The sequence below is a fragment of the Pan paniscus genome, chromosome 9, assembly GCF_029289425.2.
Source record: "Pan paniscus chromosome 9, NHGRI_mPanPan1-v2.0_pri, whole genome shotgun sequence".
NCBI classification, from domain to species: Eukaryota; Metazoa; Chordata; class Mammalia; order Primates; family Hominidae; genus Pan; species Pan paniscus.
The window spans coordinates 15,776,343-15,804,025 of record NC_073258.2 but is presented as its reverse complement, the minus strand read 5'-3'; the positions used below and the strand labels follow the sequence as shown (position 1 = coordinate 15,804,025).

The 27,683-nt window shown below is 46.1% G+C and overlaps 1 protein-coding gene across 16 annotated transcripts in view; it reads right to left on the bottom strand.

Moving 5' to 3' along the window:
- Positions 1-27,683, bottom strand: part of BMAL1 (basic helix-loop-helix ARNT like 1) — a 109,440-nt gene that overhangs the window by 21,446 nt on the left and 60,311 nt on the right. For 9 of the 16 annotated variants that reach the window (XM_034932178.3, XM_034932184.4, XM_034932188.4 and 6 more), the window contains exons 3-8: positions 11,459-11,606; positions 9,131-9,169; positions 8,812-8,853; positions 7,314-7,471; positions 5,481-5,560; positions 320-412 (exon numbers count right to left, since the gene is read on the bottom strand). In XM_034932178.3, coding sequence (XP_034788069.1) covers positions 320-412; positions 5,481-5,560; positions 7,314-7,471; positions 8,812-8,853; positions 9,131-9,169; positions 11,459-11,598 — 552 coding nt within the window. In that variant the 5' untranslated portion in view covers positions 11,599-11,606. Of the gene's footprint in view, positions 1-319; positions 413-5,480; positions 5,561-7,313; positions 7,472-8,811; positions 8,854-9,130; positions 9,170-10,609; positions 10,714-11,458; positions 11,607-15,839; positions 15,966-17,730; positions 17,750-27,683 lie in introns of those variants that run through there. The other 7 variants (XM_055094141.2, XM_034932190.3, XM_055094142.2 and 4 more) reach the window with 4 other exon arrangements.

The window sequence follows — 27,683 nt, the reverse complement described above, 5'->3', positions numbered from 1 at the left end:
TGCCTACCTTTCTCCCTTGTCAGATAGCCTCTTACCCTCTGTCCTTGCCACATATTGTGGGATATTTATTTTGCAGCAATCGAAGAAAGCCATAATGCTATTGATCAGATCAGAGTCAGATCTTTTAATGGGGGGAATACGGAACATATTACAAGATTGTTCTAAGTCTAAATTAATTTATCTGTTAAGAAGTTAAGAATTTTCTGGAAGAAGTTCACATGTGACTTGTATACTATAATTATTCTGACAAAATTGAGTGACACTTCTGACTTCTGACTGCTGTGAGGCTGCCCACCATCAACAGGAGCATGAACAATACCTGGCTGTAGTTGAGGATCTTGAAGACAGACTCTGAGACAAAGAGTATCTTCCCTCGGTCACATCCTACGACAAACAAAAATCCATCTGCTGCCTAATCAGGAGAAATGGATAATCAATTTCTCATACTGTAGGAAACATAATTTGTAATCACCCTGATAACAAATAGAGGATGTGCTTTCTAAGCATCCAAAGCACAGGAACACTAACAGTTTCAGTGATATCCTGAGTGCAGGATGCTGAAAACAAACGTCTCTGAAGAACTGTAAGATTGTGTGTGTGTGTGTGTGTGTGTGTGTGTGTGTGTTTCTGCATATCATCTAATTATTATAGGAAGAAAGTCCAATTAAAGTAAGTTATATTTCAAAGCAGAATTCAGCTTGCACATGTTCTTTTGAAGGTATCATGGTCCAGAGAATCATATTTCATTGCTCTAATTATAACAACTCTATGGAGAGTCAGAGAATCTGAGATTTGGAAGGACTCTTCAAGAATCCCCTCTCCAACATCTCAGCCATCATCTGCCTTCAACTTGAAAACCTCCATGTACAGGGAGCTCTCTAAAACAGTGGTTCTCAACATTCGGAGCAGTGTTTTCTGTTTTTGTTTTTATGCTGATGGTCTGGCATGGGGCTGATCACTGGGGTATTTTTAAACCCATCCCACTTCCACGTTAATGTGATTCTAATGTACACAGGGCTGAGAACTACTACTCTCAAATGTTATCCCTCCATCCAGGGCCGGACTATTTGCATTCCAAGTGAGACAAGAAAAGCAAAACTCCCCGCTTAGATTCTTCTTACCCCTTCTTCAGTTTAAATACAGGAAAAAATCTAAATGTTCCAATAAAGCCAGCCATTAAGACAGGACAACATTTGGTAAAGAGACTGAAGCAGGTAAATACCCAAGCTATAGTGCCTGAGAGCTTGGGCTGTGTGAATCCCACCCACTGCCTTCCAGACATACAACCACTCAACTCCTGCTGGGGTCTTCCGGTGACAAGGAGGGTGTGCCCCACTCTGTCATGCCCTTGCTCTTATGACTCAGCCCTCCCTCGTTCTAATACACAGTGGACTAGTTTCTCACCTTATTCACTGGTCCTTAATCTGCTCTTTGGAAAAATACAGAGAAACTGTTCTCTTTTTCCACAAAAGGGCCTTCATGATGTGGTTTAATTCAAAGAACTAGGAAATGAATTAATGTGCCAGAAGGTAAAAGAATGGTGCATGTACTTGTGCTGGGACAGAAGAAATGAGTGAGAGGGGAACAGAATCACTGTTGCTTAAGACCCTGGCAGGCTACTCAGCCAGAAGGAAGCTGGGATCCTTTCCTAAGTTAGGTCCCTAAGCTGGCCCAGGGGCAAGGGATGACAGTGAGGGGGAAGTAACTTTCCAAGCACCATCTGCTGGAAGTCTCATTCTGTCAACAAATAGGGTATTAAAAACTTCCTCGTTTGCCTTGCAGATAATCTTGTATCTCATAGAAGTGTTTTTGAGGCTTTTCATTGATGTGGCAATGTGGCTTGAAAGGTACCTGGACAGAAGGGAACTGTGACACCTGGAGGTAATGCTGGGCAGGGTCAGGCCTGAACCGACAACACAGGTAAAGCTATTTCAGTACTCCAGAGGAAAGCCAGCAGGTTCCAAAGCAGTGAATGCATCAGCGAGGGGAGGCTCTGGACATTCCAACTCCATAGCACCCTGGCCAGCAGACCATCTGTGAAGGAGCCGGGCCCGAAGGACAGCTAAGGAGCAGAAGCTGTGAGAACACTACCAGCACCGCAGAGCCACAGGGCCAGCCAGTGGCAGGGTCACTCTTGGGAAGACGGTGCTGGTTAATAAATGACACAGAGGCCTTGGTACGGTCTGCCTAGTTTTCAAAACATGGGGAAGTAGACTAACGTAGACATTGTAAACTGATACAGTTGACTGATCCCTGACATACACTTTATTAAAGATATTTTGAAAGCACTTAGTAAAGAAAGCAGTTTGTCCATTTTGCATTGCTGAGGAAAAGCAGAAGTCCAGCTCCTGCAGCCAAACTGTCTGAACATCATCTGAGTAGACCTGGCTTTCTGTTGAAACAAGTCCCTGGAACTGGGACCCTGGAAGTGATAAGGGATTGGACAGTATTTCACAGCCACTGACACATGCTAGAGAGGTGACAAAACCTTCATCAGGCAAGAGAGATCACTCTTGAGTGCTGCATAAAACAAGGGAGTAGAAAAGACAAGCCCAACATGAAGTATTTAGCTGAGATAGCATGATAATCCTTGTTCCATACCCTGGTAAGTATGGGTATCTGATAGAAAATTATTAAGAAAAGCAGCAACAAGAAAACGATCAAGCATGTGCCATTGCAAAAGGAGCTTGTTTTATTTATTTTTAAATTTGTCCATCCACAGGACTCTGCTTGATAATTATTTTACATATATATATATATATATATATATATATATATGAAATAAAGACATAGATTCTTTTTCTTAAAATAATCAAGCCTGTACCCCAGCCTAAAATGTCATTGATTTGGATGTTCCTAGAACAATGCCAAGCCTCTAGTAAGTACACAAAAGGGTTTGTTGAATTCATGAATACGCAAGAATGAAAGACATAGAGGCAGGCCTATCACATCTACAGCTGCAGATCTGTTACCAGTATGGGAATCAGGACCAGTTACATAATTTGTGGGGCCCAGTACAAAATGAAAATGCAGGGATCCTTGTTCAAAAATTACGTTTTCAAGATGGTGACAGGGCATTAAACCAAGCATGGGGCCTTGTGAAACTGCAGAGGTCACATGCCCATGAAGCTGGCACCGACGGCAGCTCTCGAGATGCTACAGGCATCGGTCATATTTTAACCTCAGCAAATCCTCTCTGAGAACACGGACATCTTTATGAAAAGGATGGAGAGGTGGGCAAAGTTGGGTGTTTGAATAACTGTGTCCTGAGAGTGGTAGCCAAAAGACTATCACTCACTTGATCGGGAGCCTGGTCCCACCCTAAAGTGTTTATCATTGATTTGGATGTTCCTAGAACAATGCCATGCATCTAGTAAGTAAACAAAAATGTTTGTTGAATTTATGAATAAACAAGGATGAAAGGCACAGAGGCATGTATTGGATCTACAAGTCACACAAAGATTCCAAGGGTCACTAATGACAAGCTGGACTGTGGGGCCATTCAACAAACAGGTTTTGACAGAAATGAAAGAGAAGTCCTATCTTAAGTTCAAAAAAGCACCTATACAAGATGTAAAAAACCTGACCTAACAATAATTCATATTCAGGAGAGAAGGGGGAGGAGGCAGTACTGCAGCTGCTCCAAATGATACAGTACTAATCAGATGGCTTTTTTGGCAAGGAAGGCACTAGTCCCATTCAACCTCAGGCCAATCAGACCACAGTTGAAGCACTATATTGGGTTGTGGGAGTCACTTCTGGAAGGAATCGAGCAAATGCATGTGGCTCTGGAAAGTGTGTGTGGCAAACACTGTTGGGGAAGCCAATTCCCAACACCATTCCCAGGCCCCTTCTCTCTTGCCTGTCTCCACCAGGGACGCTGGAAAATCTATAAACACTTGTTTCTGCACCCTGCCCTGCAGCTAGGCATGACCAAGTGACACACTTTTGAATAAGCTGAAGTCCACTATTGAGTTTTCAGGAAGGTGTATCCTTTCTTGATAAAAAGGACAGCCAGACTAGAGCTTCATTTACCCCTGTTTTTACAGTGGGTCTGGCTACTTAGACCTGGCAGAGGTACCTGGCTACATTAAGGAAACAAGCTAGCATGCTAGCTTGGTGTGGCTGAGTGCAAAGACAAAGAACCTGGTTCCTATTGACCTCACTGAACCACTGCAGCAACCCAACATAACCTACTCCAGACCAGTTATACTTGAGAAATTAAACTCTATTTATTCATCAGGTCTTCTGGTCCTTGCAGGTGAATGCTTTCCAATTTGAGATAGCACGTCATGAGGAGATAAATAGAGAATGCTGGAGTGAGCAGACAGGCCAGGCTTATAGAGAGCTGAAAATGGATAGTGATGATGCAAAATTCCAGATGGACTACCCTCTACTCTAGAGCTTTGCAAACTTCTGCTCAAAGATGGGTAGGAAGATTCTGTTGGCTGTGCAGGTAAGGTCAGCCCTGACTTTGTGGGAGGTGGAAGCGGGTATCCTTCCTTTTAGTTACGTTTTTCTATTCATCTGTTTACAATCTACAAGAACACGTTTCTGAATCCAGTTTCTTTCCCTTCAATTCCCAAGTTAATCTCACTTTACCTAGTAACACAACTTAGAGCTTTGTGCCGACCTAATTCTTCATGGAAGACAACAGGTTCCCATAGTGCCACCTGAACCATCTCCCAGCAGAGATTTAGCAAGACAGAGAGAGCACTCAAGTCAAGCAGGTGAAAGCATATATCTCTTGCATTTATTTTTCTTTTTTGGACCACTAGTCTTTGTAAGTTTGTTTGTTTTTTGAGACAGAGTCTCACTCTGTTGCCCAAGCTGGAGTGCAGTGGAGTGATCTCAGCTTACTGCAACCTCCACCTCCCAGGTTCAAGCAATTCTCATGTCTCAGCCTCCCAAGAAGGCATCTGCCACCACACCCAGCTAATTTTTATATATTTAGTAGAGACAGGGTTTCAACATGTTGGCCATGCTGGTCTCAAACTCGACCTCAGGTGATCTGCCTGTCTTAGCCTCTCAAAGTGCTGGGATTATAGGCGTGAGCCACAGTTTTGTTATTTTGATGAGATTTTGGTGTAAAGATTTAGGTGGACTTTTTTGTGCTAGTGGTTAAATCAGGTGAAGAGAAATTCTCAATTGTTGTTGGTTTCAGTCCCTTCCTAAAATCTTCATGCAGAAATGTGATTCTTAAATCCCTCTTATTTTTAACAAATCCTTACTCTTCTGATTTTAAATTGCGGTGGCATAGACCTTCCATTTTTGTCTAGACGAGGTTAAAAGAGGAGGAGAATGGTTTTGTGGAAGAAATGTGAAGCCTGTCCAAACAATAAGATAAAGGGAGGGACCTGAGAGAGGCAGCAGGCCTAAAAAAAAAGCTCAGTGTTGAAACATCAAATCCCCACATGCTGGTACTTACTTGAAAATTTATAAAAACAAACGTTGTAAAACAATCCCATAATTGAACATACCCTGAGAATGAGGTGTTTCAATTCATCGTCTGATAGAAAAGTTGGTTTGTAGTTTGCTTCTGTGTATGGATTGGTGGCACCTTAGGGGCAAAAAGAGAAAGAATTGGTATACTTGATATTCAGAAAATGTCTCATTCTAACTTGCTGCCTCAAACCTTCTGTAAGTGGCCTAGTCTCTATGACCTGGTATTTAAATTTTATTGTTTAGGCCTTAACTGAGATGAGCCTAGATCTGGCTTTGGACAGAATCCTGTAAGCCAAAGAGAATTCCATGGAAAAGAGAACACTGTTACCCACAGGAGACCTAACAAGCCTGTTTTTCTCATTACAGGGAAAACCAAGAGATAATAGAAGGAAGTTTAACAACCTGCTTCTAAGAAAGAAGGCAGCTCTGGAAGTAAACTGGTAGAGGCTCCTCAGAGAGTTCCCTCCTCCTAAGATCTATATTAAATGGGTTGTCTGGTAGTCCTTCAAATTACCACTCTAAATGTTCTTGGGAAACCATTCAGTCTTCCAGGCCCTGAGTAAATATATTGTGGAAGGCATTTAATGTGAGTTCCTCTTCATCAGGGGTGAGTTAAACGAGCGTGGCAATGTGGAGGAATGCATTGCTTCAGTCAATGCAGCTCTCACTCCCAGGACTGAAAGGGGACAAGACTTAGGTTTAAAAGGCTGTCAATCTGGCATTTTTCAGGAGAACAATCACTTAACAGAGAAAAATGCCAGCAGTAAATGATTTGGAGTCTGTAGAATAGCGAGTAGAATAGTGAAGGAATAAAAGGAAATGGATCTGTAACAATTCAAAGTACCATGGGGAGGGAAGGAGACAGGATGTGTTGCAACCATCCTATTGATCCCTATCCCTGCTCTTTACTGTAACTTGAGATTTGCCACTTTTTTCCAATTTAATAGAAATTAATTTATAATAATTTAACCCATGTTATCTTTGCTAGTATGAATTTTTAAATGCCATTCTTCCAGCACAGGATACAACATTTATATTTTTGGGTAATGATCTAAAGTCAGACAAAACCAGCTACTTCCTATTTCTGGTGGCCTTGTGCAAATATAAAAAGACGCAATTCTTCTACCACGCAGGTCAGAGATCTGACTGAGCGCCCACTTTCCAATTTCCTCCAAAAGTCCAAGACTAGCTATGGAAAATTCCAGGAACAGCATTCACTAAAATGCCTGATATATTTCAGATTTCTCTTGTGGTTTGGATAAGTCACTTCCACTTTTCTGCCTATGTTTTCTCACCCTCCCCACACTCAGAAAAGAAGGAAAATACTGCCTCCCTCACAAAGAGTGGATCTGGTTCGGGAAAATTCCAGGAAGATGAAAATATCTTCAGTGTTCATTCCTGACAACAAAATGTCGCGAGAACCCGCAACCCATGACTCACTTTTCAAAGGAACCATGATGAATTTTCATCTTTGAACTGACTTTTCTGTGTCACTGTGTGCACCTACATTTCTGCGTGTTATAATTGTAAGGATGGGATCCAGGCACAAACATAGGCAAGATGTGAGACATCAGAGCAGTATCATCTCTGATAGGCACATAGCCTGATTACATGCATATACAGAGACGTGCAAAGCACAGTTTCTATGCTCTGAGAATGTGTGACTGCAAAATTGCATGTCAAAACCCACATAAGCTCAATAATCACTTCATTTGGCATCACGGCTGTTGCTGAAGAGTAAAGGCATACTACTGAAGGCTACATAATTGCAAGTAATAAACATCTGCCTTAGGGATAGGAACATTCTAAGCAAGGGTGGTAACATTTGTGGGCAAGGACATAAAGGACAGTAGAGCCCAGGGTCTCACCTCTTAACGTTTTCATGTGCTGAACAGCCATCCTTAGCACAGTAAGTTTATCTAATTTCCTGGACATTGCGTTGCATGTTGGTACCAAAGAAGCCAATTCATCTATAAAACTGTTCATTTTATCCCGACGCCGCTTTTCAATCTGACTGTGAGCTTCCCTGAACAACAATATGAAAAACGATTTCTTATAAAATGTAACCAAGCATCAAGAAAAGATGACAAAAATAAATGAGTTGTAACTGTTTTCAATGTTCATCTGACAAGGCAAATTTAGAATTTGCAAAATGTTTAAAATTAGACTTTTCTACTAAAGTCTCCAAGAAAATGGTCTCACTGCCAGGTCAGTATTAGTTTTTTTATGTTTACCTCATCTTTAGAATTCAGGAGAAAAGCTACAAAAATTGTCTCTTCAGAGTAAACTGAATTGTTCATTTCTCCTCGTTTCTTTTCCTCTCAGCCTTTGTCAAATTGGATTTTGAAATGGGGGTGAAAGGAAAGAGAAGGGAGGTGGTGGCTTCATAGCACAGAGCATCCAGAGCCCCGTGGGCTGTCCCTGAGGTCTGTGAGGAGCCCGCTGTGTGGCCGTGTGACCTGGGCAGGGCACCAATTCTTTCCAGTCATAGCCTCACTGACTAGGGCACCCAGTAACCAACGCCGTCATCTTTGGATCAAAACCAGGTCCCCACCTAGGTGCAGCAGATGCTACATCTGTCCCCAGGAGCCTCCTCTGAGGAATGTCACACTCCTCCCGCTGAGGCAGGGTGACACTGACTGATGTGCACCTGCCATTGGTGATGGTCCTCCTAAGGAGGTGCAGCAACGATGGAAATGTAGTTTGCTGCAGCTGCCGCAGATACAGAGCCATGGGAGCTCCTGCTAAGGCTGGCTTCCGAGGGAAGAGCTTGAAGCCTTAGGGCAGCCAATTTCTGCAGCCCCCTGTATCAGTCTGTCATGACGCAGCCTCAGAACACAGCCTGGTACTAACGGCAAAGAACTGAGGACGCAATGGGAAGAGGTCAGCAAGTGTGGCTGGAGGCAGGACGGACCCAGGCAGAGAATCTACTCGAGACACCGAGCATGCCCCATGTGGTGCATTCAGTTGCAACTCGCAGTGCAATAGGGGCCCCTGACAGAGGCAAGTCCCAGCCCAGGAACCAAATCACTGAGCCATGTCTCCTGCGGAGGGCGCTCCAGTCAGGAAGACGTTCTCTGCTGAAGACTGGGGAAAAACTTGAGCCTTGATTGATTTCTGCTACCTTCAAATCCACTTCAGGTTAAAGGGGCTTAGACAGCAAAGAGTAAAGGCCAGCCAGTATGGAGAGCATGGAGGGCAGAAGGCCACCTTGGCCAAGGCCCACTACCTGCCTATTCCCTAAGGAGGTGACAGTGCCCAACAGAACTCTTAGACAGACAGGACCAAACATGCAGAGCCTCCTCAGCTGCTCTCTAAGCAACCAGAACTAGGATGCTTTGTAGACAAAATAAGGTCCAAGCTTACCTTGCATTTTTTATCCTTCCTTGGTGTTCTGTATATTCTAACCTGGGGGGAGGAAAAAGCAAAAGATAAAAACATAATTCTCTGGAGATGAATGGCAAAGTTACACATTGCTGTTTTCTTCTGCCTGATCCTGTCATCTCTCTGCAGACACACAAAGGGACTGGGGGTTGGAGGGACACAGTGAGCGCCCACAGGCTCACGGCCTCCTTGCTCATCTCCAGTTGAGGACATGGGTGCTGCCCCAAGTAATAGAATGTGTAACAGTGCAAAGAAAATGGCTATAAGGATGCTGAAGTTCAAATTACTAGGTTCATGGTACCTTCCATGAGGGTCATCTTTGTCTGTGTCCATGCTTTCTCTGAAAAAACAAGAGAGAATGTGACTGCATGTTAATAAAGACATACAGAAGAGCTTCTTATCATAAGACAGAAGGCTCTCATTTATCCAGAAACCAAACAATCATAAAGCTCGAACAGCCACAGTGTCAATTAATGATGTATAATAAGGGTAAAACAAACGAAAATTAACTTGAACTTACTATAAAACCTGGACCAGCTTCTCAGGTTATCAAACAAAAGTTATCATCTCAAAAGAGTTTGTGTGTTAACATATATTTTACCATATTCTGATTGTTTGAAAATTGGGAATATGTAGTGTTTATAAAAATGCTTAGTTAACCATAGGATTGAAATATCTATATAACCTCTCATTCTCCCCCCATCATTCTGGATAAATGAAGCTTATTCTGTTTGCAAAACATATTGAGTATCAAAGATAAATGTGCATACATATCTATTTGGCAGGGAAGGGATGAAGTGAGGAGGGTGGAATTAAAGTACCAACAAAGTACTGAGCAGAGCCCCAGGCAGCTTTTCAAAGGCACTACTGCCAAATATTCTGCTTCTCAGGTAGGTGGGAACCCCTAGATTTTAGGAATTGGGATGGAGGGGCGTAGTGGGGCTGAGGGCCACAGAGGTCCTGGGGTCACAGCAAGGATCTCCCTCCCTTTCACAGACTTCAGAAAACCAAGTTTCGTTGCATCCTGTGGTTCAGTAGAAGAAAACAGACTGAAATCCCCAGAGGAAGGAGTTCCAAATCCCCCTCACCGCCTTCTCCAATCCATACATTTATCAGGAGGGCATGGACTGCCAGCTGGGCCTCTCTCCTTTTTCCTTTATCCCACAGGAAAGGAGAGAGCATGGCCCTTCAAACAATGTAATCCCAAGGGCAAAAATAGCTGTTTCTAGGAGCACTGGATCATATCGTGGGCATTCTAGAACAGTGTTCCCAATTAGACGCCCTGGGGTTCCTCACAGGCAGAGAGTTTCCCCAGCTAGTTCTAAAGTTCAGAGATCACACAGGCCGCACGGAAGGACAAAAACTCCCCTCTCCCTTTTGTCTAGAATTCTATCTGTTCCTTGAGGCCAGGTGATAATCTCAGGTGAGAAAAAGCTCTGCCTGACAGTCACAGATGACTTCAGTTACATTAAAATGATAGTGAAAGGGATTAAGGTTGCTTAATTAATTGAGTCTCCATGAATTACAGAAGATTAGCAAACCAGAGTCCACAAGGGAAATCTTGGGTGGTGACCAGGCTGGAACCCACAGGTCCAGATGACAGAGGCCTTAGAACACATCAGTGGCTCCCTTAGCGCTTGCTCAAGACAAAGGGTTTGTGGCCAACATCTCGCAGTCTTTCTGCTGGGGAGTTACTGCTATGGAAGAACGCCCTTACAGCCCTCATACCCACTCTCCAGCCCCTGGGTGTTGGCTGTCTTAATCATCTGGGATAACTTACATATTAATCATAGCATCTCCTAGTGGGCATCTGACCTCCAGCCATTGTGCTCCCCAAATTCGACCTGTGAACTTCAGCAGAAAGGACATCTGCTGTAGGGGGTATACCTCCTTGGAGATTTTCCCTCATTAAACAAAAGAAAACCTCTTAAATGGACATTTGGGTAAGATTCCACGCAGGTGCTTCGGCAAAACAAAATGTGCCTTTGAATATTCTACACTGCCTTATTCCCTAGGTGTTTGTACATATATAGAAGGGATGACTGTAAGTGTGAAAATTTACTTACTCAAACGAAAAGTCATCAAGTCTAAAAATAAACAAAAATACTATTTAATATAACAAGTTCATACTAATTTAAATAATGTTTAAGGACAACATCAATGTTCCTAAATTGTTTTCAGAGAGGACCTCCACTCATTCCTTCCATAAACATTCATTAAGCACCTGACACTTGCTGTCTTCCTCAGTGAGGCCCTCAGGCAAAGCTCTCTTTGAACCCCCTGAGATGACACCCATAGACTTAACCCTCTTGCTCAAAGGAGCAAAGAAAGAAGAGGAAGAAAGGGGTAAAAGACAGAACTTGGCCTTAAGGCTGTTCTTTTTCTCTGGGTGTAGAACATTTTGGGGACAGGAAGTGGAAGTTAAATGCCTCAGCACTGCTGAAGGCTCCTTCTTGCTTACAAACTAGGGGAAGGTTAAAGCCAAAAACCAACTGTGTCGCCACCTAGAGTTGGGTTTTTTATTCCCATCCCCTTTTCCAGGATGAAACAGTAGCTGGCTGCTAGATGTTCCATGCCCGAGAACTGACACCAAGTTTAACAAGAGGAAGACATGCCCCAAAGGCCTTACTGGTAGTCAGTGGAGCTGCCTTTCCGTTTGCGGTTGCAATCCACACCACTGGTACCAAGAGAGCTGGAAAGCAGGTCGGTGGGGCCCGGGGACATGAAATCACTGATGGTTGAAGAAATGTCCATTCTCTGGTCTGCCATTGGATGATCTGGAATTGTTACAAGAGGCACAAAGGCGTGTTTATTTCAATGAGCTCTCAAAAGTGGTGGAGAACCCAGGTTGGTGCTTGGGGGTTTGGCGGTGGGGGGCGGAGGGGGAGACCCGGGGCTGGTTTACAGCAGCACTAATGCATCTCTCACACCCCCGGACCCAGAACAGGCATGTGATAGAATGGAAAGAGCATCATATTTATTTTAAGAATTTTTGTAGGAAATTTAAGCCCACCCGCTCATTTTTCTGGTGAAGACATAAAAGCCTAGAGAAGCTGAGCAGCTTCTCGGTCCCTGTGCTGTGGCGTGGAAAAACTAAACCAGAACCAGAAACTCTAGGAGTGAAAACCCAGGGCAGTTCCCACGGAGGGGACCAAATAACCCAGATGTTCTCTGACAATGCTAATTATTTTTCCTCCCTTTTCTCCACACACAAAGCTAATTTTATTTTATTTTTATTTTTTATTTGTTTTGAGACAAAGTCTCACTCTGTCACCCAGGCTGGAGTGCAGTGGTGCAATCTCAGCTCACTACCACCTCCACCTCCCAGGTTCAAGTGACTCTCGTGCCTCAGCCATCCAAAACGCTGGGAAGCTGGGACTAAAGGCATACACCACCACGGCTGGCTAATATTTGTATTTTTAGTAGAGATGGAGTTTCACCATGTTGGCCAGGCTGGTCTTGAACTCTGGACCTCAAGAGATCTGCCCGTCTCAGCCTCCCAAAGTGCTGAGATTACAAGTGTGAGCCACCACGGCTGGCTGCTAATTTTATTGTCTTCTAATCAATAAACATATGATCAAGGAAACAAATAAATGCAAGTTCCTTATTATCTTTGTACTCCTGTTATGACTTTTGAGAGCTTGTTTGGGGGTCCCTAGCAGAAGATTGCAGCTACTCATATACCCTTGACCAAAGACCGGTCCTCCTCTATCGGGGATGGTCATCCTTTCTGAGCATACAGCTTTGGGAGGGACGCACATGGAGTGGTGAGGGAGGAATGGGACACCCGCCTAACCAGCCAGATCAGCCCAATCAACTCTGGCGACCAATGGGGTGACAGATGTTGCAGCCAGATAGTCCTCACATCCTGTTATGACTTTTGTAAACACTGTAAGAAAGCAGAAAATATCCTTTCTTCCACTGTAAGTCTTACTTGGGAATCAGGAAAATATGGTCCCCTCTATCACGGCCAGGCAGTCGGCCTGTTTTCCCGCACTGTCAGCATCCTTTGCAAGGAAAGCCATGAGATGAAATGAAGACATTGTAAACAAATTTGCAAAACATTTTGAGAACTCGTATTTTAAAAGCATTAAGCAAACCGGCCCTTGAAAAGAGCTTGACAAGTGCCTTGCAAGGGACTCTGACTCCAAGCCCAGTTGAAGAGGTTGGGCAGGGTGCCTGCCTACAGCCAGGAGGTCTGAGCTCCGTGGAGTAGGACTGGAGCTGTCACTACCCCTCTCTGGACCCAACTTCCCTCATCTGCAAAACAGGAGGGTGAGTGTGAGCTACTGTTTCCCACTATCACTGTTAGGCCGACAGAGAAGTGAACCAGTTGCCTCCTGTTTAGATGACTGCCATTTTTTCACTTTGATAAGCACTGCTGGGGTGAACATCTTTGTGCATATATTTCCTTGCAATTGAGCGATTATTTCTTAGAATAAATTTCTAAAGGTGGGACTGACAGGTCAAAACGGGACACACGTTGTATTCTGGAACATACTGTAACACTGTGCTCCAGAAAAGCGACAATAATTTCTATCCCCAACAAGAGCTCTTGCCAGTCTAAAGAGGAAAAAAAGAAAACCTCATTGTTTTTCCTTGTATTCTTCAGCTATTACTGATGTTGCTTTTCTCTTTACAGGCGTTTCTCTGTCTTACCTTGTGTCTGCTCATGTCCTGTTTTTCTACCACAATGGCCTCCTACCCCGTGTTCACCTGTGTAACAGGACATGGCTGGAGAAACATACCCCTTAGAGGCCTGCATGCCGCCCAGCAATCCTTCATTCCCCTGGCCATTTATTTTCTCATTCTGCTATGAAGGACTTCATACTTTGCCCTCTCTCCTCAAACTTCCATCATCTCCTTAGTCTCCATTCTCCGCTGAGGACTCTGCTTCTTAGTGAACTGAGAAAAGAGGCAGGTGCACACCTACCACCTCCTTAGATGCTCCTACTTAGGATCCCTTCCCCAGCTCATGCCTGGATTCTACCTCTCCCACCTCCTCGAGACCACCATTTCAGAACCCTCACCCCAGCCCAATCCTGCACCATCCACTCTCCCCACGCTACTGAATCATTTCCACTTGGGTGAAAACAAGAGTTATGTAACTCCCATCTTGGGAAAAATAAACTTACTTGAATACCATCCTCCTCCAGCTATTGTCCCATTTCTCTGTCTCCAGTTTTTTTCCTCTTATTCTCAATAATCCAACTCCAAACAGATTCTCTCCCCATCATTCCCATAAAACAGCCCTTGTTGGGTTGACCAGTGACCTCCTCACTGCTAGATCCAATGGCCAGTTCTCTCCTTGACCATCAGCACATCCAGAGGAGAGCTGACCTCGCCCTTCTCACTGTCTCTTGGCTTGGGAGATCCCCCTTCTCACGGGACTCCTTCCATTTCAATGGTCACTCCTTTTTGCTCTCTTTAGCTGGCTCCATCTCCCTCAACTCTAAGGGAGGGTCCCATGGATGTCCTGGGCCCTCTTCTGTATCTACACACACTCTCCAGGGGCTCTAGCTAGTGTCATTCTTTCAAATACTATCAACACTGCAACAATTCCCAAATTTATATCTCCAGCCTAGATGTCACCCTGAATTACAGATTTTTATGGCCGACCACCTCCCTGACATCCTCACTTGAATATACAAGAGAGATGTTAAACTGAAACATCCATAACCAAAACTCTAATTATCTCCAAGCCAAGCCTCTCAGTCATTCCTATGTCAATCCTTCCGGTTGCCAGGCCCCAAACCTAGAAGCCACCCTGACTCCTTTCTTTCACAACCCGCATTCAATCCATCAGCAAATCCTATGAGCTCGACATTCCAAAAACAGCAAATGTGCTATCAGCTCGACATTCAATGACTTTCCCTTTTTCTTCACATGTCATTCCATCAGTGAAGCCCCCTTGAATATCCACATAATGCAAACCCTGCCAAGCCTCCCTAGCCCAGCCACCTACGTAATGTTTTGTCCTTAGCCCTTATCAAAATGTGACCTACAATAATCTACCATAGTCACTGGCAGTCCTCTCCATCAGGGTCTAAGTACCAGGAGAACAGGAACATTATTTACTGCTTGTGCCCTTAGTGCCCAGAATACTTTCTAGTACATACTAAGTGCTCAATAAATATTGAATGAACGAATAAATTTGTATACTAAGAATATTAATTCTTTGTTCATCATTGATGTTGTAAACACTTTTTCCACTCTTTTGCTTTTTAACTTTGTTTACGATATTTGTATGTGGCACCAAAAGTGACATGTTTTAAGTCTTTTCTTACCCAAAATAATATAAATATTCTTTTTTCTAAGATTTTAATGATTTTTTTAATTTAATGCTATTTGGAAATTATTTTGATATACTACCTAAGCTTAGGAATTTCTTATTTCCCTCTAATGGATAGGAGATTTTTTCTAACACCGTTTGCTAGCCCATGCATCCCATTGCCACTAACTTGAAATACACCTTTATTGATTTATCACCTATTTCTGGACTCTCTACTCTGTTCCTCTGATCTAGTTATTTCCATCACAGTACTATACTGTTTTTATGACTGTGCTTTAGAATACATTTTAATAGCTAGCAGAACAAATACTCTCTTACTGCTCTTTATTTTTGGAAATTTCCTAGCTATTCTCTCTGATTTATCCTTCAAGAAGTATTTCATGATTATTTAATCATATTAAAGACCCTGTTGGGTGGGTGACATTGTTATTTTGTCATTAACATTTACAGAAGCAGGGCCAGGAATGAGTACAGAGCCCTGCCCTCAGGGTCTTGGTGATTTATGGAGCCCTGGCCCCCTTGGGCCATGCAGCAGACATGAAGTACCTCCAGAATCCCCCACTCCCTTTTTTGACCAGCCAAACAACCGCATGAGGTGGAATACCCCAAGTTTCAGAGTTCCTGGAAGAAACTACACTTCCTAAAGGAAGAACTGCCATGCAAGCTACCAAGAATCATGAGTTCACAGAGGGGCAGGGAGGGGATACTACTTTGTTACCTGAAGTTACAGTTCTTACACCCCAGATCCAGCTTGGGAGGAGTTAGGGGCCTCTGGACTTGGTCACCTCAAAGCGATTTTCATGTTTTATAATTTCTTTTCAGGCGGTCAGCTTCTTCCAAAAACCTACAGTGGGGGCCACAAGAAAAGAAAACCCAGACAGGTCACTTTGAGGTAAGTAAATGTAAAAATCTCTTATTAGCTAAGGGAGATGGTTCATGACTCCTAATTACAGGGAGGAAGGCTGGGCGAGCTCGTCACACTCTACCGGCACTCACCACCCCTTGCTGCCTGGCCGTCCTTCAGCTCCTTGTTAAAGCTAAGCTGCAAACACATGAAAAAATCTGGCAGGAGATATTTTCGGTGAAAAACAATGCCTTCAAAGTTACTAAAACTGGATTCTTGGGCATGTCCTTAGAAGGAAGTTAGTTGTGTTTTTTATTTCTCCTACTGGGTCAAGTAATCATAATTGTGAAAACTTGTTGAGTGTGATTTTGTGTCAGGCTCTATCCTTATTGTTTTATGTAGATTAACTCATTGAAATCTGAAAGTAACTCCATGAGGGAGATACTCCTGTGTTCTCCGTTTTACAGAAGAGACTGAGGCACAGAGAGGTGGAGAAACTAGCCAAAGTCACACAGCAAGAGAGTGGTGGCCTTCAGAAGCTACCTCACTGCTGAAGGCACCACTCAGCTCTTGCTAGGTTGAAGGTAGTGGCCTGAAGCCAGACAACAAGAACAATGAAAAACAACAGAAAACAAGTCTTCAGAAAACATTAAGCCGAAGCATAATGCCAGCAGAGCCAACACCTGAAACTAACTTCTGAAGCGAGCTCCTCAGTCTAAAGAAAACATCAGTGAATCTCAAGTGCACCTGGGCACACACGAAGTTAAGAAAGAAATTCTGAAACAGGGTTCATGGTAGCCACCTGGCGGTACTGCCCTCCCACCTTACTGAAAGGACTGAGGGGTCTCCTCTCCACCCTATGACTCATGTGGAGGATTCCTGTGTCTGGCAGAAACTGGCTCTGAAAGGAAGAAAAGGGTCACCCCATATCCTCCTAATCCATCCCTGCACTGCCTTGAGATGGCAAAATTTAGATTTTAAACGGGGCTTTCCTGACCTTTCTGAAGCAAAAATTTTGGCATTTCAAATTCCACTGGCTAATTCTTGCAGTCTTTGGGGTATCTTTGCCTCGATCACTATAGAGATCTCCAAATGAATATCTGTGAATACAACTGCTTCCAACCTCCCAAGGCATTCATTCCCCATTGCAGTCTGATTCAGGAACGCTCACTGTCCGATTCTGTTAACCCCAGTCTGGGCACATGCAAATAATGTGACCAGAAATTTTGTGCTTCTCATTCTTGAGCCTCAACTGGTAAAGCAGCAGCAAATGGATGTGAAATCCCCAGGCTTAATAAATAGGTAATTCCATCTAAATCTGATTCTCTGTTTAGGTCACACGCTATCCTCCCAGCCCCCAAATTAGCAACCCAGAACCTACCCTGGGCTTCCTTCCTCTCTTCCTCCCACACCCCACAGCCCCCACACAGTCCTCTAAGAGATGGGCCCAGCCACTTCCCTCCAGATCCTTGTCACTGCCTCTGTTCAGTCTGCTGTCGTCTCCAGCCCCATGCCCTCTCCACTGTGGTCAGAGGCGGGATACCCCCTTGCTCAGACCACTGCAATAGCTTCACTGTTCCCCCTAAGTCTTCCAAACAAAGTTCAAACCCACCCAGCAGGAAACACTGCTTAGTCTTCAGCCCAACCCTCCCATCTGCTACCCAAAGCCCCCCGACAGACTAAAAGACAAGAGTTCCCAAAACCACCCTGCCTCTGCTGGGCCCACGTTTCTTGCAGGTGTGGTTCCTTTCAACCACCCAGTCACCTGATAAACTCCTGCTTTCCTTTCCTGTGCCCGTGGGCACACCTCCTGGAGAAGCCTTCAGAGCTGTATCCTCTCTCCCTGGCTCTCCTGCAGCAGCTCCTGCCCAGGCTCCTTCACGCCCTGTGGCCATTCTCTGCTTGTAGGCGTGTCTCCTCCACCTCCCATAAGCTTCAGGCAGGTAGGGCCTTATTTATAGGCGTCTCCTGTGCCTGAGCTCGTGCCTCACTCCAGGTGGTACTCAACAAATGCTAAATAAATGAACAATTTCATGTCCTTTCTCGTTCTCTGAGTTCCCTGAAATTTTCTTACTTATTTAATTATTTTTTGAGACAGTCTTGCTCTGTCACCCAGGCTGGAGTGCAATGGCATTATCTCGGCTCACTGCAATCTCCATCTCCTGGGCTCAAACTATCCTCCTGCCTCAGTTCGTCCTGTAGCTGGGACTACAGGTATGCACCACTACCATGTCTGGCTAGTTTTTATATTTTTTGTAGAGAGGAGGCTTTGCATTGTTGCCCAGGCTGGTCTCAAAGTCCTGGGCTCAAGCAATCCGCCCATCTCGGCCTCTCAAAATGCTGAGATTACAGGTGTGAGCCACCCTGCCCAGCCCTGACTTCCCTGAAATTTAGATGATGGATCCAAATTTCAAGTACTAAACTCCATATGAAATTTCTCATTTTGATCAATTTTCCCAATACTCAAATTTACTTTATAGAAATAAAAATAACAAATGCTAATATAGATTTTGGTACTTCTGCAAAACAAAAATCAAAAAGCCTTTTTTATTTTTTTTGAGACAGGGTCTCACTCTGTTGCCCAGGTTAGGGTGCAGTGGTGTGATCATAGCTCACTGCAACCTAGAACTCCTGGCCTCAAGTGATCTTCCCACCTCAGCCTCCCAAGTAGCTGGGACTACAGGCATGTGCCACCATACGTAGCTAATTTTTTATTTTTAGAAGAGACAAGGTCTCACTATGCTGCCCAGACTCCTGGACTCAAGCAATCCCTCCATCTCGGCCTCCCAAAGTATTGGGATTATGGGCATGAGCCACCACGCCCAGCCTCAAAAGCCTCTCTTATATGCTTAGACAAGGTAAGGGAGCTAAACCAGTTGTGACACTTACTTAACATTATTTCTGGAAAACTGTTTTCTGACCAAGAAGGTGTTCTTAGATGCAAGAATAATAAATAAAACAACAAAAGATAAGAAAAAAGAAAGCCTCTTTCTGGGCTACTTCCAAAAGGGATTTGAGCCAACAGAGGTGCCTTTGAGAGGGTATCCTTGCCGAGGGTGGGCTCTGATGGCCATCCTGACCTGGCCATCCACATGGTGTGTGGTGAGGATGCTTTGGGGAGAGCCTAGCCTGTGGTCCTGGAGTCAGGGGCTGCAGGTGTGCCCACTTCCAAGCTAGAGAGTCCCAAAGGTGAGATGGAGGCATGCTGGACCGCCAGAGAAAGCAGGGCATGGAAGGACTTGCGCAAGATGCCTTGGAAGAATGTGAGGGCACCCTCCATTCCACCCAGGAGCATGGGGAAAGGATCTCAGGGGCTCCACAGGAAGGAGCAAGGAGGGTGGAAGAGAAGTCACAGCCCAGCCTGCCCTGTCAAGAGAGGCCTTGGCAGCTGAGAAAGGCGAGGGCATCAACCACTGTAAGGCGTCCAAAGGAGACACAGCTGCTCCTCTGAGCAGAGCAGGGTGAAGCTGAACACTGCCCCTTCAGAAACCCATACCGACCATCTACAGGAAGATGATCACATCCAAGACCCCCAATTCAGACCAAGTGACTCTCTCCTTTCCCTGGTCCCTGCTCCATCACCCTAAAATGCAAAAGAAGAGAAAGGTGAGCCTGGCAGAGTGGATCAGTGTTCCAGGCTGAGCTGTCCCACCCAGTGGGAAGGTTCTGCACAGCCTGGTGGCAGGCCTGGCCATGTGACTGACCCCGACCAGTGAATGAGGGCAGAAGTGACAGCCACAACTTTCTAAAGGACCTTTAACATGTGTTCCTCTGTCTGTGCCCATGACTGTCAATTTCCTGGGATAGAGGCTCCTCCTTTAGCCAAGGCCCTGGATGGACAGTAGCACAACGAAGAAATAAACCTTTGCTACAGTAAGCCACTGAGATGTTGAGGTTGTTTATTACCAGGGTGACCAACTCATCCATTTGCCTGGGACCTTCCCATTCAGCACTGAAAGTCCTGCATCCCAGGAAACCCCTCCGTCCCAGACAAACCAGGATGGTTGGTCCCCTAGTCACTACTATTGTACAACTCATCATATGCTGACAGACACAGGCAGGAAGAAGGAAATTAAGACTAGGATTCTACAGCCACAGATCAAGCCTGATCCAAGAGCAGGAACAGGAAACAATGCATTTACAATAAACAAGTTTAATTTTCACAATAACCTATCCATTCATTATGATCATTATCCCAATTTTCAAGGTGAGGAACCGAGTACTGAAGAGGCAACTTATCTTACTTAAAATGACACAGCTAGCAAGTGGGGATGAAACCCAGGTGTGTCCAGCTTTACTGCTGGTGCTTCTAACTACCATGCTGCTGCCAATCCTGCCTCCAAAAACCACCCCCCAAAGTATAATACAGAGACAAAAGCAACATAAACAAACAAAACATAAAAAGCAAGCATTCCTGGAAAAGGAACAAGGAGAATTTATAAGAAAAAGAAATCCTGGGTCAGGAAAGCTACAGGAACTGAGCAAACAAGTTATCTCTGAGCTTCCTGGCAGCCAGGGCAGAGAGGGAAATGCTCAGCTCTCACTCTTTTAAGACCTGGAAGAATATCAGGGAGTTCATCAGGACAGGCCTGAGCAAGGAGAGCTATCTGTTGGAAGGTTCTCTCTATGGGACCTAAGTAATACTATGCTGAATGGCTTGGGGTAAACAAGTGTTGTAAAAGAACAGAGGACTTCCCCCTTTTTAAAATGGGACCCCAGGGAAGGCCTGCCTCTCCTTCTGGCCCACTGTGTTACCCCTAGTGTGACAGCTGGGTGGAGCTCTGTTAAAACACTTGGTGAAGCCCAAGAATGTCACTTGGGTAGCAGCCTTCCATGATGTGGCAAGCTTAGGAAAATAGGGACAATAGTGAATCAACATCCTTGACGACCCTATCTGGTATCCATGTGCTTACTGATCTACTTCTCCACAAAACTCTGAATCCCCAGCAGGGGTGCTTGAGTTGCCACCTCTGCATTCCCACAACCTACCTACAGGGAGCTGGCCCTGAGCACAGCACATGCTCCAGGAAGTACTGCTCTCCTTCCCCAGCCCAAACAGCCATGGCAGATGGCCCCTGGCCCCACTCTCCACTACATGGTGCCTGTCCTGATGTCTGTAGAGGGAATGAATGCTGAATTGCTCTGACCTGTTTATGCTCTGATCTGTTCAGAGGGTGGTGCCTCTGAGCAGAGGTGAGAGGCTGATGGGGCTCTGTCCCCACTGCAAGTCCTGTCCGACCTCCATGGTTACTCTGACAGCCTGTGGCGAGCCTTGCTTTGCAACAGACAGATTTAGAAAACCTTCACTGAATGACAGCAGATGCCCTGAACCTAAGGTAACAGGTGTTTGCACAAGGATCATTCAATAAGCATTTCTCTAGCCCCTAGCAGAAGCCACAATGGGGATGAAGACAGAAATCAGCAGTCCTTACGTTCAAGATGTCCTCAGTCCAGCTAGAAAGACAAGTGTTTTAATAAGTACATGACAGCATGACCAATTCAACAGGCAGGCCATGTTTACAGCTGTACAAGCAATGCACTGCCCTACTCCAGAGGTGCCTGGGGATTTAGAAGTGGCAGATATTTGTTGAGCCATGATGACAACTCTCCAGCAGGTGGCAGTCAAGTGTCTTGAGGAAGGCGTGCTTTTTTTGTATCAGTGGGGCATAGGTAAGGTACAAGAGCAAAACAGATGAAAAAATGATTTGCTTGTGGGCTTGGGTGTGTGTGGAGGGGTGCTGAGGAGGTGTTAATAAAAGGAGATGAGACCAGCGAAGAGGTCTTATGAGGTGTTGCAGGGGTCTGCCGGGTGGCCTGGCTGGTAGCGAGAATGCCCTGAGCAGAGGACAGCACTATATGCAGTGGCACTTCAGTCTCAAAGGTGCTGGTTGTCAGGGGTCAGGGTGTGAGGGGGGCCCATTTGTGGCCCTTGGGTACCCAAATTCAACTGGTAGCTCTAGATGCTTGTGGATCCCCAAATTAAACATCAATCAAGGAGACGGCATTTGGAGCTATGGGGCTTGATCAGTTGAGAGGATCCTGCAAGGGGTAAGATTTGTAAATCTGAGGCACTTTGTCAATCAAAACCAGGCTGGTCTTTGTGGAAAAGACCCCCAATATCGTTGATAGAGGAGAGTCCACAGAATCCCAGTCTCCCAGACAGCTACTTAGGGTTGGTAGAGGGATTCAGAGGTCTAACTAAGTCACCAAACAGTGCTAGTTCCCCCAGGGCATGCATCTAGCTCAGTAAAGGCACTCAGTTTGCTGCATGATAAAAGGGATGTCTTCTTAACCCTTTGTCAAGTCCATCACTGAGGTGTAGAAAGAGAACAAGCTACCAACTCACTGGGCATCCTGGGGGGACTCTTGGTCCTGGAAGTGGAGGCACAGGCCACAGATGAGATGGCTGTGGAAAGTGGCCCGACTCCACCTGAACGCTGAGCAGCCGCCCAAATTGAAGTGGACCAGGATGAGGCAGCAGAGCAAACAAAATGGTCACAATGGGAGCATCTGAGTGGGCAAGCAGATCAAGGAGATTACTCTTTCAACAGGGCTGATTTTAATGACTGCAGAATGACTTGGAGTCCCAGGAACCATCAATCCCCCTAACATATCCACGAACCATCTGAAAAGGGAACTGATACCAATTAGTGCTTTTACTGCTCTAGACCCTTTAGAACATACTGATTCAGAGCATGTTCTCTGATGGGAGATGACGGTCAAGTTTCAAATCCTGACCCCATCATGTATGAGTGCCTAGGGTTCAAATCTTAGGTCCCACATTTACCAGCCGTGTGACGTTGGGCACAACATTTAGCCTGTATGTGTCATTGGTCTCCTGACCTGACCTGTAGGATAAGGATAACATTACCTGCCTCACAGTTGTGGTGAAAAGTAAGTGAGATATATAAAGTGCTCAGAATGGTGTCTGGAGCATAACAAGCCCTCTGTAAGTGTCATTATTATCTTCCCATTAACCATCACAACAGCCTCATAAGACAACTAGCTAATGTTTCATCCCCCGTCTCACAGATAAGGAAACTAAGTTTGAGAGACTAAGTAACTTGATCGAGATCAGAGATTTTGTATAATGGGAAAGCAGATTTAAACACAGGCCAGTCCCATCTAAAGCCCATACTCCTTCCACTGTACAGCACAGCCTCCACGCAATCTAAGAAATGGGCACAGTCCAGAGGGTGCAGGGATTTACAAATTCTTCAGAAAACACTTCCCAAAGTTCTGCCATGGAACACTAATCCCATAGGATTGTAATGATGTTATCTGGGGGAAAAAATCAGGGGCCAAATACGTATAGGGAATGCTGGTTCAATAGTTAGGTTTTTCTTCTGCAGGGCTTCTTGGACCTTTAAACGCAGCCCTGTGGAGGGTGAAAGTCTAAGGGCAGCGGAGTCTGAGTCCCAAGTGTATGCATCCACACACCATTTATCACCTCACATCTAACAGCCAAGGGTTCCATGGGGCACACTAGGGGAACCATGCTCTGCAAGGCCATTCAGGATTAAAAGTCCCCTCCTGTATGACCCTCCCCTCCCCCTGCTGATTTCCTCACCAGAAGATGCTTATTTCCCAGCCTCTTGGCTCCTCTGAAAGCAGCCCAGGCTCTGAGGTTCATGTCCCACTTTTTCTTATGAGTGGTCTCTGGCCACTTCCTTTGCCCAGTGCGTGCTCACTGGCCTGGCACTGTCCTCTGCCCCTCATGCAGACCCCATGCATTCTGTCCCAGAACCAGGAATTTTTTGCAAGAGTTTTCCCCCAGCCTAGACCCCAGAGATGCTCTGCTTTACCTGGAGGACCACATGGGATCTGAAGCCACAAAGATCTCCCAGGTGCTGCCTCTCCCCAGGCAGGGTCCAGGCCTTGTTCCCCTCTGCACTCCGGCACCCAGCACTCAACATCTGGGGGCAAGGCTGGGGGCGATATGTGCTCTGTCTGCCACACCCCTCCTGCCCTGCCACTTCCACTCTGGGGACCAGGCTGGCGAGGCCAAAGCTCTCTTCCTGACCCTTGGCCTTGACATGCCCCTGCATTCAAAGAGGGCACAGGGTGCAATCCCTGATGGAAGCAAGAAGGATCAACGGGTCATGCTCAAGGACCAGCTAAATGAAGGTGCATCAGCCTGGCTCCTGTTTCTTTTCATTGTTTTCTTGCCTGTCTTTGTCTTTAATTGCTACAGAATAAGAGGAGAGAGCCTGGTTCTACAGACTCAGGGAGTAACACTCCTTTCACCAAAAAACTTACTGCCTGAAGTTGAAGAAAATTCTGGAAAACATCTGCATCTTGTTCTAAAGGAAACAAAAGAATGCACTGCTATTATCTGGTGGCAAAGGGAGAGAGGCCAGTGTGAGGGAGGGTGGAGTTAGGATGGAGCACCTGAAAGGTGCTTGTGTTTCTGGCTAGGGCTTAGGGGATGCCAACAAGACAGGCTGGGCCAGGCAGCAGGGGCTGGACTCAGGGCAGGCCGAGACGCAGTGAAGAAAGCCACATGCCTTCTTTGAGAATGTGGGGGGAATGGGAAGAACATTCAACAGCAGAGAAAAGGAATATTATAGGATCTTGGATGGAATGGCCTGCACCTTTCACCACAGTAAAGAGCAAGGCCAACTACAAAGTGGGGTGGTGGGACCCCAGGACAGGCAGGAAGGTATCCGTGGGACAGGAAGCCTGCAGAGCATCAGAACCTCCTGGCAAGGCCAGGCAGTGGGCATGTCTCCAGAGCAGGCTGGCCAGGCGTGGGACCTTCCTGGCAGAAGACGAAGCAAGTGGCAGCAGAAGAAGAGGCTGAGGGTTCTCCCCCAGGTACCAGACAGGCAGGACAAGGTGGGTTTTGACAATAGAGTGAGGGGATTCTGGGTGCCTGAGGAGAGGCAGGGCAGGATGGTGGTCAGGGCGGGGCCTCTTGGGTTCCAATCCCAGCCCTGCCACTTACTAGCTGCATGTCCTAGGCAAGTTAGGTGACTTCCAGGAGCTAGAGATGCCTCATCTGTGAAAGGGGTGGATTCCCCGCACTGGGTTGTTGTGCAGACCACATGAGTTAAATAGAAGAAAACACCTAGCATGCTCAGTGGCGTCCACTATGGCCATGGAAGTGGATGGCCTCGTGCTGGCTGAAAAGGGAGAAGGCTGGGAAAAGTGATGTCAGGAGATGCAAACTCAGGTTGAAATCCTGGGGATGCAAGAACTCAGAGATGGTGAGAGCAGGGGTGGCAAGAGGACAGGAAGGAACTTAAAGCTGGAGAGATCCAGGACAGTGACCCCTGGGAACGAGGAGGGAGTTGAGGAGAGTGGCTGCAGGGAAGGCTACAGGTATCCTGGGGGTGGGTCTGGAAGGCATTCCAGAGCGCAGCATTTCATAGCAGGAAGCATTGAGGACTCCAAAGAATCTGAAAAGTGAATAGAGTTTTAAGAGTCCAACCGCTTTGTTTTAATATAAAACAGAGAGACAACTCCTCCTGTGAGAAGCTTGGACTAGGACAATGAGAAAGGTCAGTGGGATATGAATAACAGAATTTTGGAGCTGCTCAGGGAGATAAGATGTAGAAAGCAAGGACAATGATTTCCTTAGGGAGACGAAGCCCACAGGAGGAAAAGCGGAACCCAGCAGGGTGACAGCTGCTGCTGAGGGGTGGGCTGCCCCAGGGATGCTGGGGTGACATAATAGCATCAGCTAAGGATGCTGGGGGCATCTCTGATGTCCCACCCAGCACAGGGTTTGGCTGACTGGCAAGGAGGCCTCAGACGGCTACCACTGCCCCAAAGCCTTGAGGCAATCCAACACAGTTTATTGAGAACCCACATAAGCCAGGTAATTTCTTCAGTGAAAGAATTGGTAATTTGAGTAAATTTCCACCACAAACTGCTTGTAGTAGCCAAGTTTCAATTCGGGACAATTTTGTAATAACGAAGACACTGTTGGCATGCTGGCCCACGATCACTTATTAATCTCTCAACAAATATTTACTGAGGGCATCCAAGTGCCAGGCACTGTTCTCCATGGCAGTGTTGCAGATGGGGGTAGGGATATAAAAATCCTTGTCCTCATCTGGTACACCTCCTGGTGAGGAAGGCAAGCAAACGAAACAAGTAAGTTATGTTGGGTGCTGGATGGCAGTAAGTGCTCGGGAGGAAAGTCAGAGATGGGGAGGAGGCAGACCACAGGAGGGAGGCAGTTAGAAAGGCCCCAAGGAGGCTGGACAGGAGGAGGTGAGAGGTGACAGATGTGTTCCAGGCAGAGGACAGCTAGTGAACAGGGCGGCAGGGAGCTGCCCAGTGCTAGGGGACCAGCGACCTGGGGCATGCTAGGGAGAGGAGACAGCTAAGGAAGGTAGGGGTGCAGTCAGAGGGCCAGGTGTGGGGGCCTGCAGACCCCAGGAAGGATCTTGGCCTTGACTCTGAGTAAAATGGGGAACGACATGATCCCTCTTAGGTTTTAAGTCTGGCTGCAGTGGTGAGAAGATACCGTGTGTGTGTGTGTGTGTGTGTGTGTGTGTGTGTGTAAAAGCAGGGCAGGAAGCTGAGTTAGGAGACAGCTACAACAGTCCGGGGAAGAGATGCTATGACTCAGCCCTCGGTATTAGGTGTGGGGGTGATGAGAAGCAGCTGGATTCTAGACATATTTCCAGGGGCTGTGCTGATCAATGGGATGTGAGGTGTAAGAGGAGTCAGTCTGAGTGGCCATGGCGGGGTAACAAAAAGTCAACTCTTGCTATGTTCTGAGAAGTTGATTCTTGGTATGCTCTAAAGGAACAGCCAATGGGTTTCCTGACGGTCTAGACATGGGGGTGACTCCCAGTCCATGAACTGCACAAAGGCCCCCAGCCAAGGGGGCAACTAGGGCTTCAAAGCCACTTGCCAGGTACATGCCCCGTGTGACAGCTGGAGGAAGAGGTCCCTGTACACCATCCACCCATCCAGGGAGGAGCTGCTGGTTTGGGACATGTTCAGTGTGGGATGCCTATGAGATGTCTAGGTGACACCACAGGCCCTGTTGCTGTGAATGGAGGTGAAACAGAGCAGTCACCTGCCTGCCACCCCCACAACTCTGAACACTGACCACGTCCCGTTTACTGAGCATCAAACACGTGCCTAGGATGGTTCCTGCCCTGACGTGTCTCCTTTGGTCCTCATAACGACCTTTTGGGGGAGGCATCGACATCACATAGAAGATGACACTGAGGCTCAGAGAGGTAAGGCAACTTGTCCAAGATCACACGGCTGAGAAGGGCTAGAGCAGGGACTGGAACCCAGATATGCCCACCTCCAGGCTGGGACTCTGCACATGCTCTATTGCTTCAGTGACTCAGCAAATAAAAGCAACAGCTCTGTCCCAAGTAGGAGAAAGAGGGCAGGGCAGGCTCATACCCATCCCTCCTCCCACCTACGGGGCAAGGATGTCAAAAACCAGTAACAAGGACATGAATAACCAATGGGCTGGGGGAATGGCACATCTGTTCAATGGGTTAACTAAAAGTTAGCCAGGTGATCCTTTCTGTTTAAACGTGAACAACTGAAAACCTTTCTAAAATGCACTTGTCCATTTGCCTGGCAAGCGCACTTGGAGGAAGATGATGTAATCTATAACGAGTCTCGGGATCTTCCCAGCCCTAGATCTAAAATGTTCGTCTGAATGTATCCTGCCTGACCCCAGAAATAACTCTACAAATTCCTCTTAATGAAAATGAAATCGGCTTGTTTTTTTTC